The 18,926-nt window shown below is 39.1% G+C and overlaps 2 protein-coding genes across 5 annotated transcripts in view; one reads left to right on the top strand and one right to left on the bottom strand.

The window, feature by feature from the left end:
- The window catches only part of GABRR1 (gamma-aminobutyric acid type A receptor subunit rho1), a 32,558-nt gene extending 31,669 nt beyond the window's left edge, over positions 1 to 889 (top strand). For all 4 annotated transcript variants that reach the window (XM_042819077.1, XM_042819060.1, XM_042819050.1 and 1 more), the window contains one exon: positions 602 to 889. In XM_042819077.1, coding sequence (XP_042675011.1) covers positions 602 to 889 — 288 coding nt within the window. The remainder of the gene's footprint in view (positions 1 to 601) is intronic.
- Positions 890 to 5,287: 4,398 nt separating this feature from the next.
- PM20D2 (peptidase M20 domain containing 2) overlaps positions 5,288 to 18,926 on the bottom strand; it is a 14,780-nt gene continuing 1,141 nt past the window's right edge. Inside the window, exons 3-7 of the mRNA XM_042823481.1 lie at positions 15,636 to 15,778; positions 12,621 to 12,775; positions 10,915 to 11,050; positions 7,945 to 8,052; positions 5,288 to 7,124 (exon numbers count right to left, since the gene is read on the bottom strand). Coding sequence (XP_042679415.1) covers positions 6,922 to 7,124; positions 7,945 to 8,052; positions 10,915 to 11,050; positions 12,621 to 12,775; positions 15,636 to 15,778 — 745 coding nt within the window. The 3' untranslated portion in view covers positions 5,288 to 6,921. The remainder of the gene's footprint in view (positions 7,125 to 7,944; positions 8,053 to 10,914; positions 11,051 to 12,620; positions 12,776 to 15,635; positions 15,779 to 18,926) is intronic.

The raw sequence follows: 18,926 nt of genomic DNA, 5'->3' as shown, positions 1-18,926 counted from the left end.
TCTTGGATGCCCTGAGAAAATACAGTGGGGGCAAGAAGACACCTGCAATGAAGCATTCCTGGTTATAAAGATTTGCTACAGATACCCAGCATCTCAGTTAGCCGTTTGTTCTTCAAGATCTGAGGGCATTATATCCCTTCACACATAGCCCTAGACTTATACACAATGGTCTGATTTCCCCCTTTTGTCTTCATTACCTTAAATTGTAACTGCCCAAAATTTCAGCCTAGGCTCTTTTCTTCAAATGGGGCAAACCTGATACACTTCTCCTTGGAGTTCCCCTCTGCCGCCTTCTCTGAATTTCTCAGCTTCTAAGTACAGGTCGCTGTACTGTTTTATTTTTGTCCTGGTACTCATGCTTAAACCAAAGGAACTTTCCCACAGACAGCCTCGCTCTCTCTGTGATTACGTTGTGTCCAGCAGATGCGAAATAACAGAAGCCAAAAGCTGCTGCCCACTCCACTGCCTCGTTGTCCTTTCTATACTCCCACCATCTCACTTCCCCAGGCTTGTCTCCCCTCTGCTTTCATAGGGAGTCAAGGGCTGTCCTTGCATATCTGAACATAACTCCAAAATGCTCTTCCCTTGCCTGTGCCCACAGCTCCCCTGTGCGTGCAGCCTTCCTCAGCCCCGGCCCATGATGATGGACGGCAGCTACAACGACGGTGACGTGAACGAGTTGGGGCACTACGTGTCCGAGAACGGAGACAAGCAGGACAGAATGATGGTGCAGCTGGCACTGGGGTCTGAGAGGGGCTCGGGCAGGAGGAAAAACCAGAGATACGTCAGCATGCGGATCGACACCCACGCCATCGACAAGTACTCCAGGATAATTTTCCCTGGCGCATACATTCTATTTAACTTGATATACTGGTCCATTTTTTCATAAACATACATAACTTCTGTAGTCACAGTGTATTGCGGCAGGATATCAGAGTACTGTCTCATAGGCTAACAAAATGAACATAGAGAATTAATTTGAAGATTGATTTTTTTTCAGGATTTCAATTTATTTTTTACTAGGTGCAACTCATCCGTGGCATAAATAACTGTGCAAATTTCACATTTCAAATAAATATAGGATATACAATCTAAAACTTCATACATATTTAAAGCTGTGCTATGCTCCTTCTTGTGCCTCACAGGCCACTGTAATCTAATTCAATGAGTGACACTAATTGCCAGCTGCTTATATATGGCACAATTTCCATTTCGTGACCCCAAATCCCAGTTCTCTCAGTGTTTGAGCCCATGCCTGCATCTCTGAACTCAGCAGACAGACAGCATTTAGCACCGATAAGTACAAAAGATACGCAAACACTTGTGTGCTTGCAGGATGAGGTCAGAAGCAGCTTTTGCAAAAACAGAATGTCCAATAGTGGGAAACACTTCAGCAAGACTATTGATGGCCAAAGGCGGCTTTCACTGCTCCATGCACACTGTGCTGGCAGTGCTGCACTGACAGATCCAAGTAGCAATACCTTTCACACTTGTGCTGTCTCAATTGCACTTAAAAACAATGAAGTATTTCCAAGCTGTATTGATTAACCTTTTAAAACATAACTTGCAGTGTACATTTACCAAGGAATCCATCAGTCTGAACAAAAGTTGGACTTTCCATGAGGCCAAATCCTCTGGGAAACACAGGACCTCTCCTTGGAGCTGCTTATTTGGGTCAATGGGAGTTTTGCTTGAGTTTCCTAGGAGAGGGAAAAGATTTCTCTACAGAGCAATCCAGTGAAGACAAGTGGATGTCTACAAAAAAGAATACAATCACTGTAGGAGAAGCCACTTCTTGCTGAGACAGCCTCGGTGCTACTGGTTGGTACAGGAGAGCTCTCTGCAGCCTGAATGCCAAGAACTGCTGCAGCTGGTAAAGTCCTGCCCCTGCCAAAGTCTTTGGTGAGTGCAGGCAGTTCCAGAAGAAGCCTGGTCCATCCATTTTTAATGAAAGGCCAGCAGAAAAGTGTTCAGCAGGTGACAAATCAGATGCAGTGACTGCTAATGTAAAATTACCATGCCAAAAGCTTTGGAATGAAGTGGAAAGGAGTTCTGACCGTGAGAGAGACCCAGGTCCAATTGAACAACTCTGCTTCTCCCTGGCACCTCGCAGCCTTCCAGGTCCTCAGAGCAGGCACAGAACCATCCAGGGCAGGACAAGACGACAAGGCTGGCACAGGGGGCACTCAGTACTCACCTCAGTTCCTACTTGACATCACAGCTTCAGAAGAGCAGCCAGCCAGCATAAATTCTGCATCTATTCAGTGCAAAATCTGTAGTGTGTAAGTAGTAAAATATTTCAGGAAATTAGTTCAGAATAGGTCAAATATTACAGGGGCCTTCGAGGTAAAGTAGCACTGAAGCTATCTCAGAAAATCAGTCACTGAGTTGGTCTGCTGCCACATCACCCACAGGCACAGATAGCTGAGGTGTGGCACTAGCAGGACTTTAAGCACGTGCACGCTTTGCACACTACCATGGAATTCTACAGGCACACATTTCAGGTGTTCTACTGAACAACACCATTCCTCACACAGTGGATGCTGTTGTCTTTCACAGGCATAACTGCTCTGAAAATGAGGCTAAAACAGTGGTGTTTCCAGAAGGAACATGAATCTTCCTGTATGAAATCTGCCCTGGACTACATGCATTATACTCGCAGCACAGACATTACAGCTGTTTGAACACTGCTGGCTGCTGCTTCAATTTTGTAGGTAAATAAATATCATGTACAAGTACTCAATGCTTCTTATAACTGCTGTAATCTTGAAATGCAAAATGGACCTGCACTGCCTCTATGTGCCACTGAAACCACAAGAACTACAATTACTGAAAGACAAACTCAGCCACCATGAGATAGCTTTTTTAAGGAGACTTTTCTTCACATACATATAACAGCTTCTTCTTACCATACCATACTTCTGTCCACTGAGGTTTTTTTTTCCCCCCCCCAAAGATTAAAAATATGTATTAAAATGTAACATCTTAACTGGATGAAAGAAAGATCACTGCGGTAGAAGCACCAGGACTGCCTGCACTCCTTTATTCCAAAGGCACCTTTCCTCACAGAGTGCTCCAAGACTTCTTGGGAACTGCTCACACAGGGACACATTTAGATCCTCACTAATGGTAAGAACTCATTTTCTCCCACAGTTCTAGGAACAGCACAGACAGGAGCAGCAGATACTGCAGTAAGCTACCCAGCTTTGTAAGCCTACACAGTGTAATTTGCTTCAGTATTAGAGCATTGTAGGACCATTAACCAGAAAATTAAGGAAGATTTTGGAGATACAAATGGGAGCTGGACTTTCAGATTCCTCAGCTTCCAAGGGAAGACTGGTTTCTAACTCTCCATGAGATTCTGAAAGCTTCCCTCCCATGGTGTCCTAAACAGATTCTGCAACCTCTGCATCTGGATTCACATTGTGAAATGACTTGTGTTCTGTTTTGGAAACTCCAGTGCCTTTTCAGTCTTATGTAAATATGTATATAGATGCATTGTATAAGAACAGGACATGTCATACATGGCCAGTGTTTGCTATTAAGGACTGCAATCATTAAACATACTTCATACACAGTAACTACTTCTCACCTTCCAGTGGTTTGTATCCAAACATCAACGCTCTGCTCCCTCTCATTTCCACTATAAATCAGAGTTTTGGTTTTGGTTCTAGAAATGCTCATCATCAAAACCACAACTCCTTACTTATATAGCACTGTGTTTCCCAAATTCAAATGAGTGATCCCCATGAGTTTATATCCACACAAAAGATCTTTTTGCTCTGGATCTGATCAAGTCAAATACCATCTGACTTTAAAACCCCACAGCACCAGAGAGCCCCAGGATTTTACAGTCACAACTCTGTGACTGTGCACAAGCCTTAAATCTCAGAATCAGAGTAGACAGCATTCCTCCCCTCCCTGAGAATGTTTGGATTTAATAGTTCTCACTTTCTTGCCTAGGGTGTTACTTTACGATACAATTAAGACCATTTTTCAGAGGCAAACCCAAAACCCCCTCTGGGATGGTGCTGTTTTTAGAGGTTGAAGTCTACCACTGGTCTGGGTGGTTCTGGTTAGACAAATTCTGCTTAGGAGAGTGTCCAGGTTAAAAGCTTTGGAGACTGAAGCCTTTAATAGTCTTTAAGGATGTTGCTAAGTTCTGAAAAGGTGAAGGAGCAAAAAAGGAAAATTTCAGTCAGAAACAGCTAGAAAAACAAATAGGCATAAAGAAAAACAAATTCTCTTTTCTAGTAAAAGGATATTCACATAACAATCAAATAACTAGATTTCAGTTTTCTGTCTCTCATGCCTGGCCAAATCATCCTCGATACAGAACAGAGCCCAACTCCCTGCAATCCCTGCAGGATACAGAGAGAGCTCCGGAATCACCTTAATAGGCTTCAGAAATTGCTTACAATACTTCATCTATGTTGATCTATTAGTTCTTGAAGCAGATATCCCTCAGCATAGGTAATTTTCAAATGAGTTTTACCTCCCTCCCATCTTCTCTCAAACCCAAAGCCTTGGTTTACATAAACACTACTTGGTGTTAAATGTGTGTAGCACCACTCCAAGTCACAAAACAACCACATACCAAAACCAATCAGTCATACATAGAGCCCATGCAAAGAGTAACTTCCAGAGCTATTTGTTAGCAAAAGCTTCGCATAAAATCTAGACAGTGACACAGCTACTCGCCTCCAATTAGAAGGACTTGCAATACCTGATTCTTGTAAGAACAGTGCCTCCTCCAAACTAGTTTTATGAGCTTTGAAATATTTTTGCTGAAAACAAAACACAGAGATCAGCGTAACAGTAAATTTCTTACCTTAAATCTCAAACTACTTTTGTTCTGAACCTTTACAACAAACGTTTTGAGATAAACCAGGATCAATTTGCCTGAGGAAACTGAGACTTCCAGGATGCAGATGAAGCCAAACTAACTTGACCCAGCAGTGATGATTGCCCCACTTCAAGCTGATGGCTGGACAGGGACTGCCTGAGTTCCTTCTGGAAAACCCTGCCAATTCTACAAGTCTAACAAGTTTTAATAGTTGAAGCAGCCTGAAAATGGTAAAAACTACTATTAAATATTGTATTTGAAAAGCACTATGCCCCGCAAAAGAACTGCTCACTGGCAGACCAAAATGAAAACTTAGAGTTCAAAACCTCTTGCTCTTGCATAATTATATCAAACTAGGAAAAAAAAAAGCACAGTTTACAAATGAACTCACACAGCATCCCAATATAAATCAGTAGACAAAAAATTCAGTCACAATTGTGATTGATATAAATTCATCTTTAATCAGTACTTTGAGCAGTTTTATTCTCACTCCAGTGATGATTACAACAGAATTAAGATGTGCTTTTATTACTGAGAAGTATAAATGATCTCGGACATGATGCAATGAACAGCCAGCTAGTTGGACAAGTACTGAGAAGCCAATAACTCACATCAGCTTGCACAACAATGTAGTACATTCTTTCCATTGGGATTCTGCCACTCCATCTCAAAAACAGCAATGAAAAACAAGGAATGCAGAGGGAGTAAAAAATTTAACCACTTACTCTGTGTTTTTTTAATTATTTTGGTTTTCTTTTAAAGCAGAAAATTAATTTGGAAATTAATACAATAAAATTCTGATTAGCCTTCTAGAATTTAAGATTTAAGAGACACGTGCTGTTAAAAGCAATGTTTCCAAAATTGTTTTAGGTGCACAGACTTCCTGATTTCTCAGAAGCTTACTACTATGCTTAAGAAAACGTTAGCTAATAAGCTGCTTTTTGCTCAGTCTATCCATCAGCTCAGTAACTTGCATCTGACAAAAATTAGTTCCTCTCCTGTGTATTCACATGATAGTTTAAGGAATCAACTAAAAAAATCATAGTGGGTCTTCGCACAGATTATCCCTCAAATAAAATCTGTCACAAATGCCTGCAGGAAGTCAAATAAGGATAGAAGAAACCAAATGCTTCACAGAAATGACAATTGACAAGATTTAACAGATCTGATGCTTGGGATATAGGACAAAACAGGTTTGAGAAATCAGTTCCTTCACAAGAAATTGTCAGTGCAAGCTTCTCAAAACTTACAATCAGAGTCTGCGCTCAGCAAGTTTAAAGTTACCTTCACTTGATGTTCCACGGTATCACACTTGCATTCTCCTAAAAAACAATTTCACTGCTTTTTGCTGTATACATTCATTAGATCAGGCTAATGCAAATGTTTCATAAGCATTTGTTTTGTCTGGAGTAGAACTTTAACAATACAAACTAGTGCTAGACAGAAACACTCAGCTGCTTATTGTTGTTTTTTTTTGTTTTTGTTTTGTTTTTTTTTGAGGACTAAACAACACCTCTAAAATTTATCAGAAGGATGGTCAGTACATTTCAGAACAGTCAAACTTAACAGGTCTTGTCTCTACATAAACAGTTCTCTTCCACTGCTAGAAGCTGCTACCATCAAAAACAGGCCTGCTTCCAAATATTCCTTCCCTCCAGTGAAATCATCTCAGGTTTTAAGTTTGCCTTGTTCCAAGACAAGGTAACTGGCCTTGTAGGTCAGAATCAGCCTGTGATTAGAGTGAATAATGCTTATTTCAGAAGTCTCCATGTAAGTGCTGTATGTTCCCTAAGGGATACCTCAATAGCAAAAGAGAATCTCTTAAGAGATCTAAATGCTACCATTTACTCAACTCTGTAACTTGCACACAACATATCTGAGGTCTCTCCAAAATTCACCACCATGTTGAGTACAGCAAATATTACAGCTACAGGAAAGTGTGCATTTTTAAAAGCAATGTTATTATTTGATTCTCCTCAAGTCAGTGTTTCTTCAGCTACTTGTCTACCCCAGGCCTGACTGACATTCAAAGTGTCCCCATTGAATCAACCCTACTGAGAGAGGTTTAATAAGGTTTAGCGTGAGGCACATGCTCCTATACCAGCACCAGGCTTTCTGTCAGTTTCTGCTTGATTTAGATGTCCCTCTTCTTTCAGCTTCATTTGTCTGAAGTCTTCTCTAACTTGTTCAAGTAGATCTGGATTGAAAATGACATCCAATGCTGTCATAGCCAAAGCTTTTGCTGTGCGCAAAGCATAGAACTGGGCATTCTGTGACCCTGTGGAAAAAAGGTAAGAAAAATTTCATGTTAGATAACTAATATTAGATTTCATCTACTAGATCATCATGTAAAACATTTGATAAAGGAAGATCCTAGAGTTTCAAGTACAGAAAGTTTCCCAAAAATCTAACCATGTGAAGCACAACTGATGCCACAAAACAATTTCTGATATGGAAGTGCTTAACTTTCTGCTTCTTACATAAAGAAGATGGAAAGTAGGAAAGCAAATGTTCACACTTCCGTTTTTAGAAAAGGCAGAGTTTTACATTGTCACCTCTATTTGCAGAACACTGTGCTTTAGGAATAAAAATTACTACTTTCATCTCTTGACTCATATTCAGAAACTCTTAGAACATGCCACCAGCGCTGGCTAATTCTTCTAACTTCTTAGTAGGCAGTATTCTGAAGAGAAGTCCAGCTTTCACTATAAGGAAAGGGTCATCTTTCCATATATATTTAATTTTAAATACAAAAGTAGAAATGCTAGACATTTTCAGCTTTCCCTTTGTAGCTCTGCAATTAAGTTGTTTCAAGATCCATATTCAGCCCATACCTCATCATGCTTGCAGAGAGCAACTCCATTTCTACACAGCCAGACACATGCAGTCTCTTTTAGATCCAGTACTTGCACTTCAGTGCATCTACACATTTACTATACAGTAGCTCTGAACACTTCAGAAGCACAAAAAAGCTTTAATCTTGTGCAATTCAACATATTTAGTTCCTTAATTGTACTGTAGCGAAGAGTCAGCAACCACACCATACAGTACTTCAGGGTTCTAGATGAAGCTTCTGACCAATTTCCACTTTCACTCACCTGCAGCTTCTGTGTATTGCTCAGTGTGATTCAAGGCATCAGAACCAATATAAAAATAAGGATGAAGCCCAGGGACTACAAAGGTAACATTTCCAAAATCTGTGGAACCTAGAAGTAGCATGAAAATTCTCAGTCAATGTATTGAAGAGTTGAAAATGATGTAGGAAAATCTATGACAGATACCACCTCCATCCCACATTTAAAACAGGATATCCTTTGTCCCAAATACTAATATGTAAGCATTTCCAATGAGTCATTATCTACACAAAAACCTCCCATCAGAGAACCAAGATTTTCTTAACTATCTTCAGATGCTCTGCAGCGTGCTTCTGGTCACTAATTTGTTACTGGACTGCAACAAAAATACATAAATCTGTTCCTATCCCATTTACTGAGATTCTCATCAAGCACCTCCTGAGTAAGCTGTTCATTCAGAAAAGAGGTAAGCTCCAAGCCTCTGAGTTTGGCACAGGCCAGCTATTACAAATCCTGCTCCAGCACCTATCAGCAGCTCCAAGTTACCTCTTTTCTCCACTATGCAAGTGTTTCACAGCAAGTACAATCTCTGAAGTACAAGCTATTCTTAAACAAAAACAGACTGAGGACAAATACATTTTCTGGCACTTTTTCATCATTCTCAGTTACGGAAACATTAACTGCACAAACACTCCTGAAGAAAACAAGACCCAAACTGAACTCCTAACAGAATGCTACTGCTTTGTAGATATAAAGAATTCTTGATAGCCGTCCCTGACTAGCGGGCACCACTGGTTTATGAGCTAGCAACAGCAACCATCTCAAGGACTACAGCATCTATTTAAAGACACCATCCCAAAGTGGTAGATCCTTAATAATAAATCATCTAAGAGTTCATAACTACGTCCTGAGAGGTTTTTTGAAATTATTAATAAAGCCACATAGGCAATCCACTCAGTTCTTCCATATTTGTTAAAGCGATGTTCCTTTCTGTGGCTTGTAAACGCACCAGTTACTGTGAAATTCAGGTAGCAGGGAAAGCATAAAATGACCTTGTTTCAGAGTGGGGGTGGGTAAAGAGGGATGACCAACTAAGGGATTCTCACGAGCTTTTTTCAGGTCAGAGCTGCAAGAGTTTCTTCAGAGGTGACTTTTGAAGGGACTTCTCCAACTATTTAAATTCTTTCTAAGACATCAGGTAGCCTCCATATCGTTACACTGTTGGTGAGAATACATCAGCAATGCTTTGAGACTTGGTAGTGAACTGATTGAAGAACACAGATCTTTATGTTGAAACATAGTTAATAAAAGTGAGTCCACAGAGACTACAGTCTGTGATAAAAGAGGACAGGACTAGTTTGGTATCTTCTATGCCTGCACATAAACTGAATGAGAAAGGCTTTTCCAAAAAAAAAAAAAAAAAAAAAAAAAAAAAAAAAAAAAAAAAAGAAAAGAAAGTGTTATTTTCTATAAAAATTTCAGTTTGAATTTGAAGAGAATTCAACTCTTGGCACAGCACTAAATTGTTTTCATTTGCAGGATTCTGTACTATTCATACATTCTTTGGTAAATCTGGAAAGACAAACCAGGAGTCTAAAAGGTCTGCCTCCTCCAGACTAAGCCAAGAGTTCTAGACTTGCCCTAATACACAACCAGCTGAAAAGATTGTGCTGGCTTTTTTCCTGCTTTCAATCAGCAAATGAATCAAATTTCCAGCACATCCCAGTTCATTATCATGTAATTCACGTGAAACCATGTTCATCTCCAGTCACATCCAATAATATCAGTTCCAAATTATTTTTGCTGAATGTAAGGTATTTAAACCAGGCATTGATAGTTTAGAAGATGAGAGTTTAACAGATAAATTTCATTTATTAAGTACAAACGTGGCAGTCAAATCTTCCCTCTGCCAGAAAAATGTTAATTCCTTAGTGATAAGAACCTATCAGTATGTTTAAAGCAACAGCTGCCCCAATAGCTTCCAGTCAAACACCTGAAACTGTAAGCTTGCCAGAGAAGCACAGGAAATATGAAGAACAGCAGTTATGAATACAATATACATTCGTGCATTACCTTCAACAGAAATGTACTGGAACTCCAGCCTCTCAGAAAAATAGCCTGAAGCAAATACTGAAGCCTATTTACGTCATTGAGCAAGTCTGGAAGTCTGTTATTACCACAAAGCATGAATGGAAAAGAAAAACGCAACTGACGCCAGGAGGCCTTTTTATTCAGCCCCAAAAAAAGAGTATTTTCAAAACATACTGTTTGCTTAACTTCATCTACACCAATCCTGTGCACAGGGTACCAGCAAAATCTATGAACCCTAAAGATACCAGAATAAGCTATCATAAGGGTGGGTGCTTTGGGAGGTCACCAACATCCTGCAATAAAGTGATCCTATCAGCAAGAGGAACAGGTCACAGCACCTCCTCAGTCTAACTCAACTCTTTCACATCTTTCCAATTTGAGTGCAAAAGAGTGGAGCGTGCCACAATGCAGTGTGATCTGATATACTGAAGACAGACTTCATGATGCTTAGCTGCCTAGAGAGATAGCTGTAAGCACTAATACACATGTAGAGGTGGCAGTGAGTATGCTCATCTGTTAATGACTTTGCTGCTGCACAGACATGGAGAAGCAACTGAGCTTTCCTTCCCTTTCAACAGAAGAAACTGATACCCTAAAAGAAAACATTGAAAACCATATGAAAAGTAAACACAAGGAGCCTCAATTCATCCCAAATTTGAACGTTCCTTACTTGAAATATTTTCAGAAATATTACCACAAAGCAATTATTGCTTTCAATATGTGTTGGGAAATTTCTCTGCCTCTATAGCAAACGAGCACAGGCCAGAGGTATGACCCTTCTACACTGTTTCAGTTTTCTAATCTGACCTTCTCTTCTGACCAAACTGTTTTGTGTAACCTACCTCTATCTCATCCTTTTACACACTTAAGACTTGTCATAACAAAAGAAATAGATTGAGTTACCTGACAAACCATTCAAAACGCAGTCTTCTGATATAAATTCTATTCCAAGCTTCTTTCCATTCTCCTTGTAAATCTTCTGCAGACTTTTATTTGGAAGCACATTGTAGTAATCATTTTTACCCCCTTTTATTTCCACCTAGTCAAGAGAAACAAGCTGTTAGACACCTTTCTCCAACCCAAGGCAGTTTAATGTAAACAAAGACTGAAAAAGTACATGTCCATACTTCAGAACCATATCAAAGCAGACAAAAGCACAAAGTTTCTTTCAGAAATATAACATTCAGCCAAACATTAGCTTTATTTTCTGTCAAGCTTCCAAGAGCCAGTCAAATACCGTACGCATTTCACTGACTACATCTCTAAAAAGAGCAGGAAAATCTTCCTGTAATAGCCTCTAATGATTTTCACTGGAGGTAATATCAACCTATGTCAAAATCAATTTAAGTCTGTTTCACTATTTTGTTATTTTAAAGCAGTTCCAACAATTACAGCCTCAATAATGTTTACAGAATGAATTCACACAATAAATGTTTGAAAACAAGTGTAAAAATATATATATACCAACATCAAGTTCCAAAAGCTTTTATTCATAATGAAGCAGACTGCATGAAGCCCTTCTCCAGCTGCAGTGGAGAAGCCAAAACAGGCAAACAGCACCTAACACCTAAAATGCTCCTCACAATTCACTGCTTCACAATTACATACATGATATCTCTTTGTTCTGATGAGCTCATTAGCACCATGTAGCAAGAGCAACCAGAACCTCCTATCTTATAAACAGATTGCAAGGCAATCTTTGTTTGAACCAGCCACAAGAGAGGAATGGGAGGCATCCAGGGTGCTCAGTGAGAAAGGAACACCACTGCATATCATGAGCTATCACTTTTTAAATGTCACTGAAGTAGAGGGATGTTTCAAGTGACTGAAAAAATGCTGTCATATTTATCTTGAAGGGTCAGGAGAACCTTGGAATTTACTATCCTATCCTCAAGCTCCTGGGAAAACTATGGAGTTAATTCTTCCTAAAACCAAGGTAAAAGAGTCATAAGGTGAGAAAATTTACTGAAGACTGACAGTACATGACCGAGCTCAGCTTTTCATGACGACATCTGGTTCAGTGGACATGGATGACATTCAGCCTCAAAGGGTTATGAACAGTGACACAAAAATCCATATGCTGTTGCATGTTACTTCTAGCATCCCTCTGGAGTCAACATGGGTGCCATTCCTGTTTTGGTATCCTTATTACCATTACAGACAACAGGAGCAGATCCAAGTTTGCCAACTATACCTAATTGGTGTGGAGCAGGCAATAATGTAGCAGGTAAGCAGGTGATAAGCTGAAGGCTGAGCTACATAGTATTCAGAAGGATGTCAGCATGATGAGAATAGAAACAGGCTGGCAGGGACCTCACGAACTTCAACAAATCCAATGTCCTACATCTAGGAGGGAAGTATCCCATGCAGCAGTGCTGTCTGGAAGCCAAATGGTGAGGAAACACAATATACTGAACAGGATTCAGTATGGCGTCCTTGAGGTAATGGGACCAAATGTAAACTGAGCTCAGTTACTCAGTATCCAGAGTAACCAGCAGGATAAGGAAAAAGATTATTTCCCTCTCCAAGATCCTATTTAGGGTGCTGTGTTCAATTCCATGCTCCTAAACTCAAGATCAAAACACAGGGCCATGAAAATATATTCATACTTTGCATCCTGTGGCCAGTGCCGCAGCTTTGAAGCAGTCCTCAACCTTCTCTGTCAGAACAGAAAGATCTTTAATTGAAGGGGCACGCAAGTAAAACTCCATTTCAGTGTAAGAAGGAATGATATTAGGTTTCACACCACCATTTTTTATAACACCTGTAGAAAGAAGAAAGTCAAGTTAAACCATCAGTGTTAAATCCTACTGCTTCATCTTCATCTCTGTCATGAAACTCTTCACTCAAGAACTAAATACATACAAAACACAAGCATCAGTTGAGTGTGAAATACAAAATGCCAAAAAACAGTGCGTAAGCAAAATTTCTTCATCACATCAGATCAGATTAGGTGGAATGTGTACATGCTTTCCAGCATGATTTCACCTTATTCTTTGGTTAGACATCTGCTACAAGCCTAATGACAAACCAAGCTAGCATTTGTAATTAATCCCCTGGAATCTAGTGCATTATAGTTGCAAAGTAATCTGATTGTCAGTGACAAAGAAAATAGCCTGTTATAAAGGCTACCTTCATTTCCAGCTTTTAAAGGTTTCCTCAACTAGGATGTTTCCAACTTCTACCAGCTTGAAGAGAAAAATGTAATGACCACATCACATTACTGTGCAATGCTGATATGATGTGTGTTCTACATGGGACAGAAAGTTTATTAGATTTCTTATACTAATTCTTCAGAAATCTTACAGTGTATACTATATATACATACAGTTTTATTGGAGTTAAGTTTGAGTTTCAAGAATTCCTTCAAGGAAACACACAACAGCTACATCCTTTCTGATCATGGCATCAGAGGCATTATCATAGAAAAACACAATACTTAGCAATTTCAACAATAAAATACTGTAGTCATCAATACTATGTGACAGCTAGCAGCTTCCAACAAGCTGCCTTTTTTCCAGGCCTCCTGCTCTCAATTTATATATGTGGAATATGATTTGATCTCCATTGAACCTCAGAACCACCTTATCTACTTTAAATGGAAATAGTGCACTAAAGGACTGATGTGGGTAACTGAAGCCTGAAAAGGCCGTGCTGTCAGGATGGAAAGGGGCAACAAATCCTTACCTTTGATGCAAAAAGTTTATAAACACTAGGAACTCCAAAGTCAACATTTTTAATCTGGAATACAGTCCAAGCAAAGTGCTGAATCAAGCAACAATCAGCACTAGCCCACCATAAAGGGAATAGCTCAGCTGAGACACAGACATCATAAACAAAGAACCAGAAAATCAGCAAGCAATCATGCAGATTTGCATGACATATCAAAACATGGCTGCTCAAAACAAGTAGCTTAATGAGTAAACAGCTCTCCTTTTCTTCAATGCAGCACTTTGTAAGCATAACTGGATAGAGCCTCAGAGTATGCATTTACTTAAATATGAAAATACAACAATAAATGGAGAGCAGATCTTAATAGTGGTCTGCTCTGCAGACAGAACCCTGCTTCTACATAGAACTTCACTTTAGCACACTGTTTAATAAAACTTGTTGAACACAAAGAAAAATAATCTGTTTTTTAAGTTGCAACATTTACTCATAAGTGGAGAAGGAAGAAAATACCAGACCAACTCAATATAACATGTTCAATTACATAAAACACTGCTCAGAGATTCTAGACTTAAAACAATGGAAAAGTATTCCAGTGCTTGTTAGTGGGTTAAGTCTAAGATTCACAGGATCACTTAGGGCACTTAGTTAATGCAAGCCTGCAACACAACACATCTAATACACAGATGTAATAAAATCTCATTCTGGTTGCTTACACCTTCTCAACAGACATTTTAAACTTTTTCCAGCTTGACAACCAATGACAGTAAATTTATGAACACAATTTAAGTATTATTGTAGTTGTGGGAGTGTTACTTCAACAAGGTTTAGTTTTTTTTTTTTTTTTTTTTTTTTTTTTTTTTTTTTTTTTTTTTTTTGCTAATGAGGCTTGCAGAAACCAAGAGAAAAATGGAAGAGTTAGTCACCTCCAAGTCCCTTCTTAAACCTGCAACATGAGTTTCATATACCCAAATTCAAATATCTTTTCTCCTATGGAGAAACAGGTTAGAGAGGCAAGGCTACACCCACTGAAACTCATTTGGTAAGCTCAGCAGCAGAACTGCAAATGTTATCTTCATCTACAGATTAGGGCTTCCAGACTCCATTTAGATCTCCTGGAGATAAATATGCACAGGTGTTAAAGAGCACAAGCTGCCACGACATATAATGGTCATGAGCTCAGGAATTCTGTAAGAGTCATAGCTCACAAGTTTTCCAAATAAACAACTCTACAATCATAAGTTCTTTAGCAATGGACATGTTCTTAATGTAAGCTTTGAGAAAGCTGTATTGGGTATAAGAGGGGAAATCTGGGTTTACAGCTAACGGGCAGCTTTCAGCTCAACTTCTGCAACTTTCTCACCATGCAAAAAGAAATGCAAGATTTTGGAGGTAAATGAAGCTTTACAGTTAGCATATCTTATTGGAAAAGAAAGGTGTATTTCTACTTCAAGGTCTACTACATATTAAATAATAGAATCCAGCACATCTGACTGGACTACTATTCAGAACCACAGACTCCTGCCATCACTTTTCTTAGCACTTCTGAAAATAAATTTAAGTCACTGAAACACTACATGTCAACATGAGGGACTACAAAAATGATGCAGAATGTAATACTTCTTTACACAGAAGCATTTGATCTTAAGCCTCTGCAAAAACACACACAATTTTTAAGGAATTCTATTGAAGCACACTTAGCTCCTTCTTTCTGAACTGCAACTTCAGGTGCAAAGACTTGAAATTAAGCTTATTTTCAACAGTTCTCTGTGACACAGAAATGACTGTAAATATTGCATACTATTTAAGTGAAACAGTGACATTCCACAGTATTTGAAGTGACACTACTAATTTAATGCAACAGTGCAGTATCTCAAATTGTAGGATTTTGCAAGTTAGTATTCGAACAGCCTAAAGTCTTACGTGCTGGACATCAGATTTAATGAAGATCTCACCATGAACTCTCCAGGTGGGTTTCATTTGCTGTCTTAAAACAGACAGATTGTTGTATGCAAGAACAGCAGCATCTAATGCATTAACTCCTTCCCAAGGATAAGCAGCAGCATGAGAAGCTTTTCCATAGTATTTCACAGTCACGCTAGGAAATAAAAGGCATTGCTTATTTGCTATTCATTCACTTAAAAAAAAAAGCCTCTAAAACAAAAAGTTCCTTTTGTTCACACAATCACATTTAAGCCTTGTGCAGCAGAACACCAAACAACAATTTACCTAACATGACACCATTGCAAAGTTAAACTACCTTTGAGAGAAGGAAGGTGTTGAAAGATTTCTAGAAAGTTGATGATATGAGATAATATCAAGAGCCAATCAGGCAAAACAGTTCCCATAATGCACAGTCTGCAGATTAAAGGCTTCCTGTAACACTTAAATTCCCCCAGTACTTTTCTCTACCATCCTGATTGTTCTGAGATACTTACTAATATTCTTCTCAGAGGATAACTGATTCAACATTAGAAGTTTACTGCCCTAATTCTTGCTAAACTTTTAAATTTGCACTGTAAGCTATACATAATTGACAGTACATTAGTAAGATCACACAATCCATGTCTAAACAAAAAAATCAAGTTTTAAGTGTAGTAAAAGCACAGCGTAGCATTAAGATGTACATTACACTGCACTAATGCCCTTTCCCTTTACACACCAAAAAATGCTGGGAGAAAAGCTTGCAGCGAGGAAGAAACCCACTGCAAAAGGTGCCCTCCAGGTTCAGCCATAATACCACACCTCAACATAACAGATAGGATGAAGGCAAGTGTGAAATCTTCTGCTGAGTGCCATTTATTAGCCTTACAAAGAAATTTAGCATCTTCAGTTATATGAAAACTCTCTACACGTAAGGCAAATATTAAATATTGACATCTCCATTTATTACCATTTCTCAAATATGCAAAATACCAGCTTTTATCAATGCCAGAGGTTTTAACTGAACTGCCTGGAACTCAAATCCCAGACCTTTACATATGATGCTCTATTCTCAGGCTCACAGAGTTTCCCAAAACACACACTTGTCACTCACCCAGCTAGGGAAAGCCTACCACAGCCATCCCTGTCCTGCACAAACACCAACTCAGCCACTTGTCCTCAATGACCTCTCAGGCCTGGAACCACGCCACAGCTCTAGGTCAATACTGGCACTCAGATACCAGACAGCAATAAGGGACACAGTGGAGTTCCCTGCTGCAGCACAAAATGACTCCTTCAGCGTGTGCAATCTAAATTAAGCAAGCTTTTGTAATGCCTTTTTTTCTTCCTCTCTCTTCCTCCATAAGGATCACACATTCCACTCTGGAGAGTATGAGTTTAACATCCCAAGCATTAGATTGCAGCCTTCAAATCAGCTCATAAAGATGACGGGACAAATCCCTAACATTCCCCAAGTTAGAGAGAAGACAAAGTAAAAATGAAAGCCATGTTGCAATCATTTTTGTCCACAAGAAACACGAAGCTGCTTATTAAAGAAGTTCTGCACTCCTTCTCTTAGGACCTCTATTGCAACACAAACATCACATCCAGAATAAAAACAGATTTTGGTGGATGACGCAGTTTCCCAACTTTCTGTTCTACCAACAACAAAAATCCCAGGCTAATCTGGTGAAAGGTAAGTATCACCACATTATGGCATGCATTCACAACACTTATTCCAGGATGTTGATTTTATCTGAGGCACAGGTCAGCCTGAGTATGCAAATAGATGCACTAATAATTTAGTGATTGTTAATTCTAAAATTCCTTAGAAACAACCAAAAGACCAAATGCAAAGCATGAAAGCAGTCTGTAAGTTTGAAATCTCATTATTTCAATCATGGCATAAGCTGAGTACTTCAAGCTATTGGAGGTAGCAAGTTGTTTCCACTTAGTACTTCAATTCCACGTCTCCTCTGCCTTCAAGCTTTAAAGGCTAGCTGGGATGTGTACCCTACAATAGGGTATCAACTCACAAAGGGGATTCCCAAATCTTATTGTATCAATCTCAAGGGGCCATTACAAAAGATGAAATGGAGAAAGAACTGCCAATAAAGACTACAAACAGTCTTAAACAGCAACTGAAAGTCTAGGTGAGCTAAGCGTCAAAGAAAAAAAAAAAATCCAACACTTCAGATTAAACAGTTCAGATTCTTCACATGATGAAGGAATCTAACAGAGGACTAGATACGAATGAGGACTAGGTCTTCTTGCCAATCTTGTCAATTTTAACCGTAAAGCTAAGCAGTACCTGGATAAATTATTCTCCAGGAGAAACATTGCAAAGAAATAAAAATGGCCAATAAAATCAAGCACACACAGGGATGGGAGGTAACACAGCCAAGATGAAAACAGCACTCAGTACTCAAGTCAGATGGCTGGACAATTGTTATAGAATTTATGAGTGCTGATTTAAATACATGTGGAAAAAAAATGATTGGAAAGAGGTTACTAGAAAAGATCCTGCAGGGCAAGTCCGTAGGATCAAGTACCATTGGTAACTGTGGCATAAAAGGTACTTGCTATTAAAAAGCTGCTGACAGAATACTGCTAAGACACTAAAACACTGAAAAAGGTTTATAACACTAAAAGACGAATGGCATGATCCTAACAGAGCAGGAAAAGAATCCAACTCAAAAATACTTAAAATCAGACTAAGCATTCCTCTGTAGAAGCCGCTTGCTTGAAAATAACTGAAGGTGAAAGCCCCATTGATGTAGCTGCCTACAAAGGAAAGCATCAGTTTACTGAAAGCCTGGGAAATGACACACTGTGGCCCCAGCATTAGCTCAGCAATGCAATTCCATCCGAAGTGTACAGCTCTAGTTACATATCCAGCAAGGAACAAGACAAGAAGTCCCTGCAAGTACAAGTACAGAACAAGTGCAGAAAATGAACATGTGAGCTAATCAAGAGATGACGAGGCAGTATTGCAAAAGAACTGCGCTGCCACCAGACTGGAAAAAGGTGGAATGAGGGCATGACTTCTGTTTGTACATATAGTGATGGTACGCCTGAGAGAATGCCAGGAAATAATTTGAATCTAAAGACAAAGCTGATATTAGAGTTAATAGATACAGAATAGCCATAATTAAATTTAGACCAGAAATTACTAAGGACCCAAACAGCACTCAGACTCAGCTGGTTGCCAGCTGTTTCCAGAGGCAAGAGGTAAAAACAAGCACTTTCAAAACTGATTAAAACAAGATATATTGAGAATTCTTTGATTTGGTGCCCAGAAATGCAAGAAATTACAATTAATG

Source organism: Centrocercus urophasianus, unplaced genomic scaffold, assembly GCF_019232065.1.
Source record: "Centrocercus urophasianus isolate 14NV4802_14NV808 unplaced genomic scaffold, USGS_Curo_1.0 seq_10, whole genome shotgun sequence".
NCBI classification, from domain to species: Eukaryota; Metazoa; Chordata; class Aves; order Galliformes; family Phasianidae; genus Centrocercus; species Centrocercus urophasianus.
Note: the sequence above shows the minus strand (reverse complement) of the source record. Positions and strands in the feature narration are given on the sequence as shown.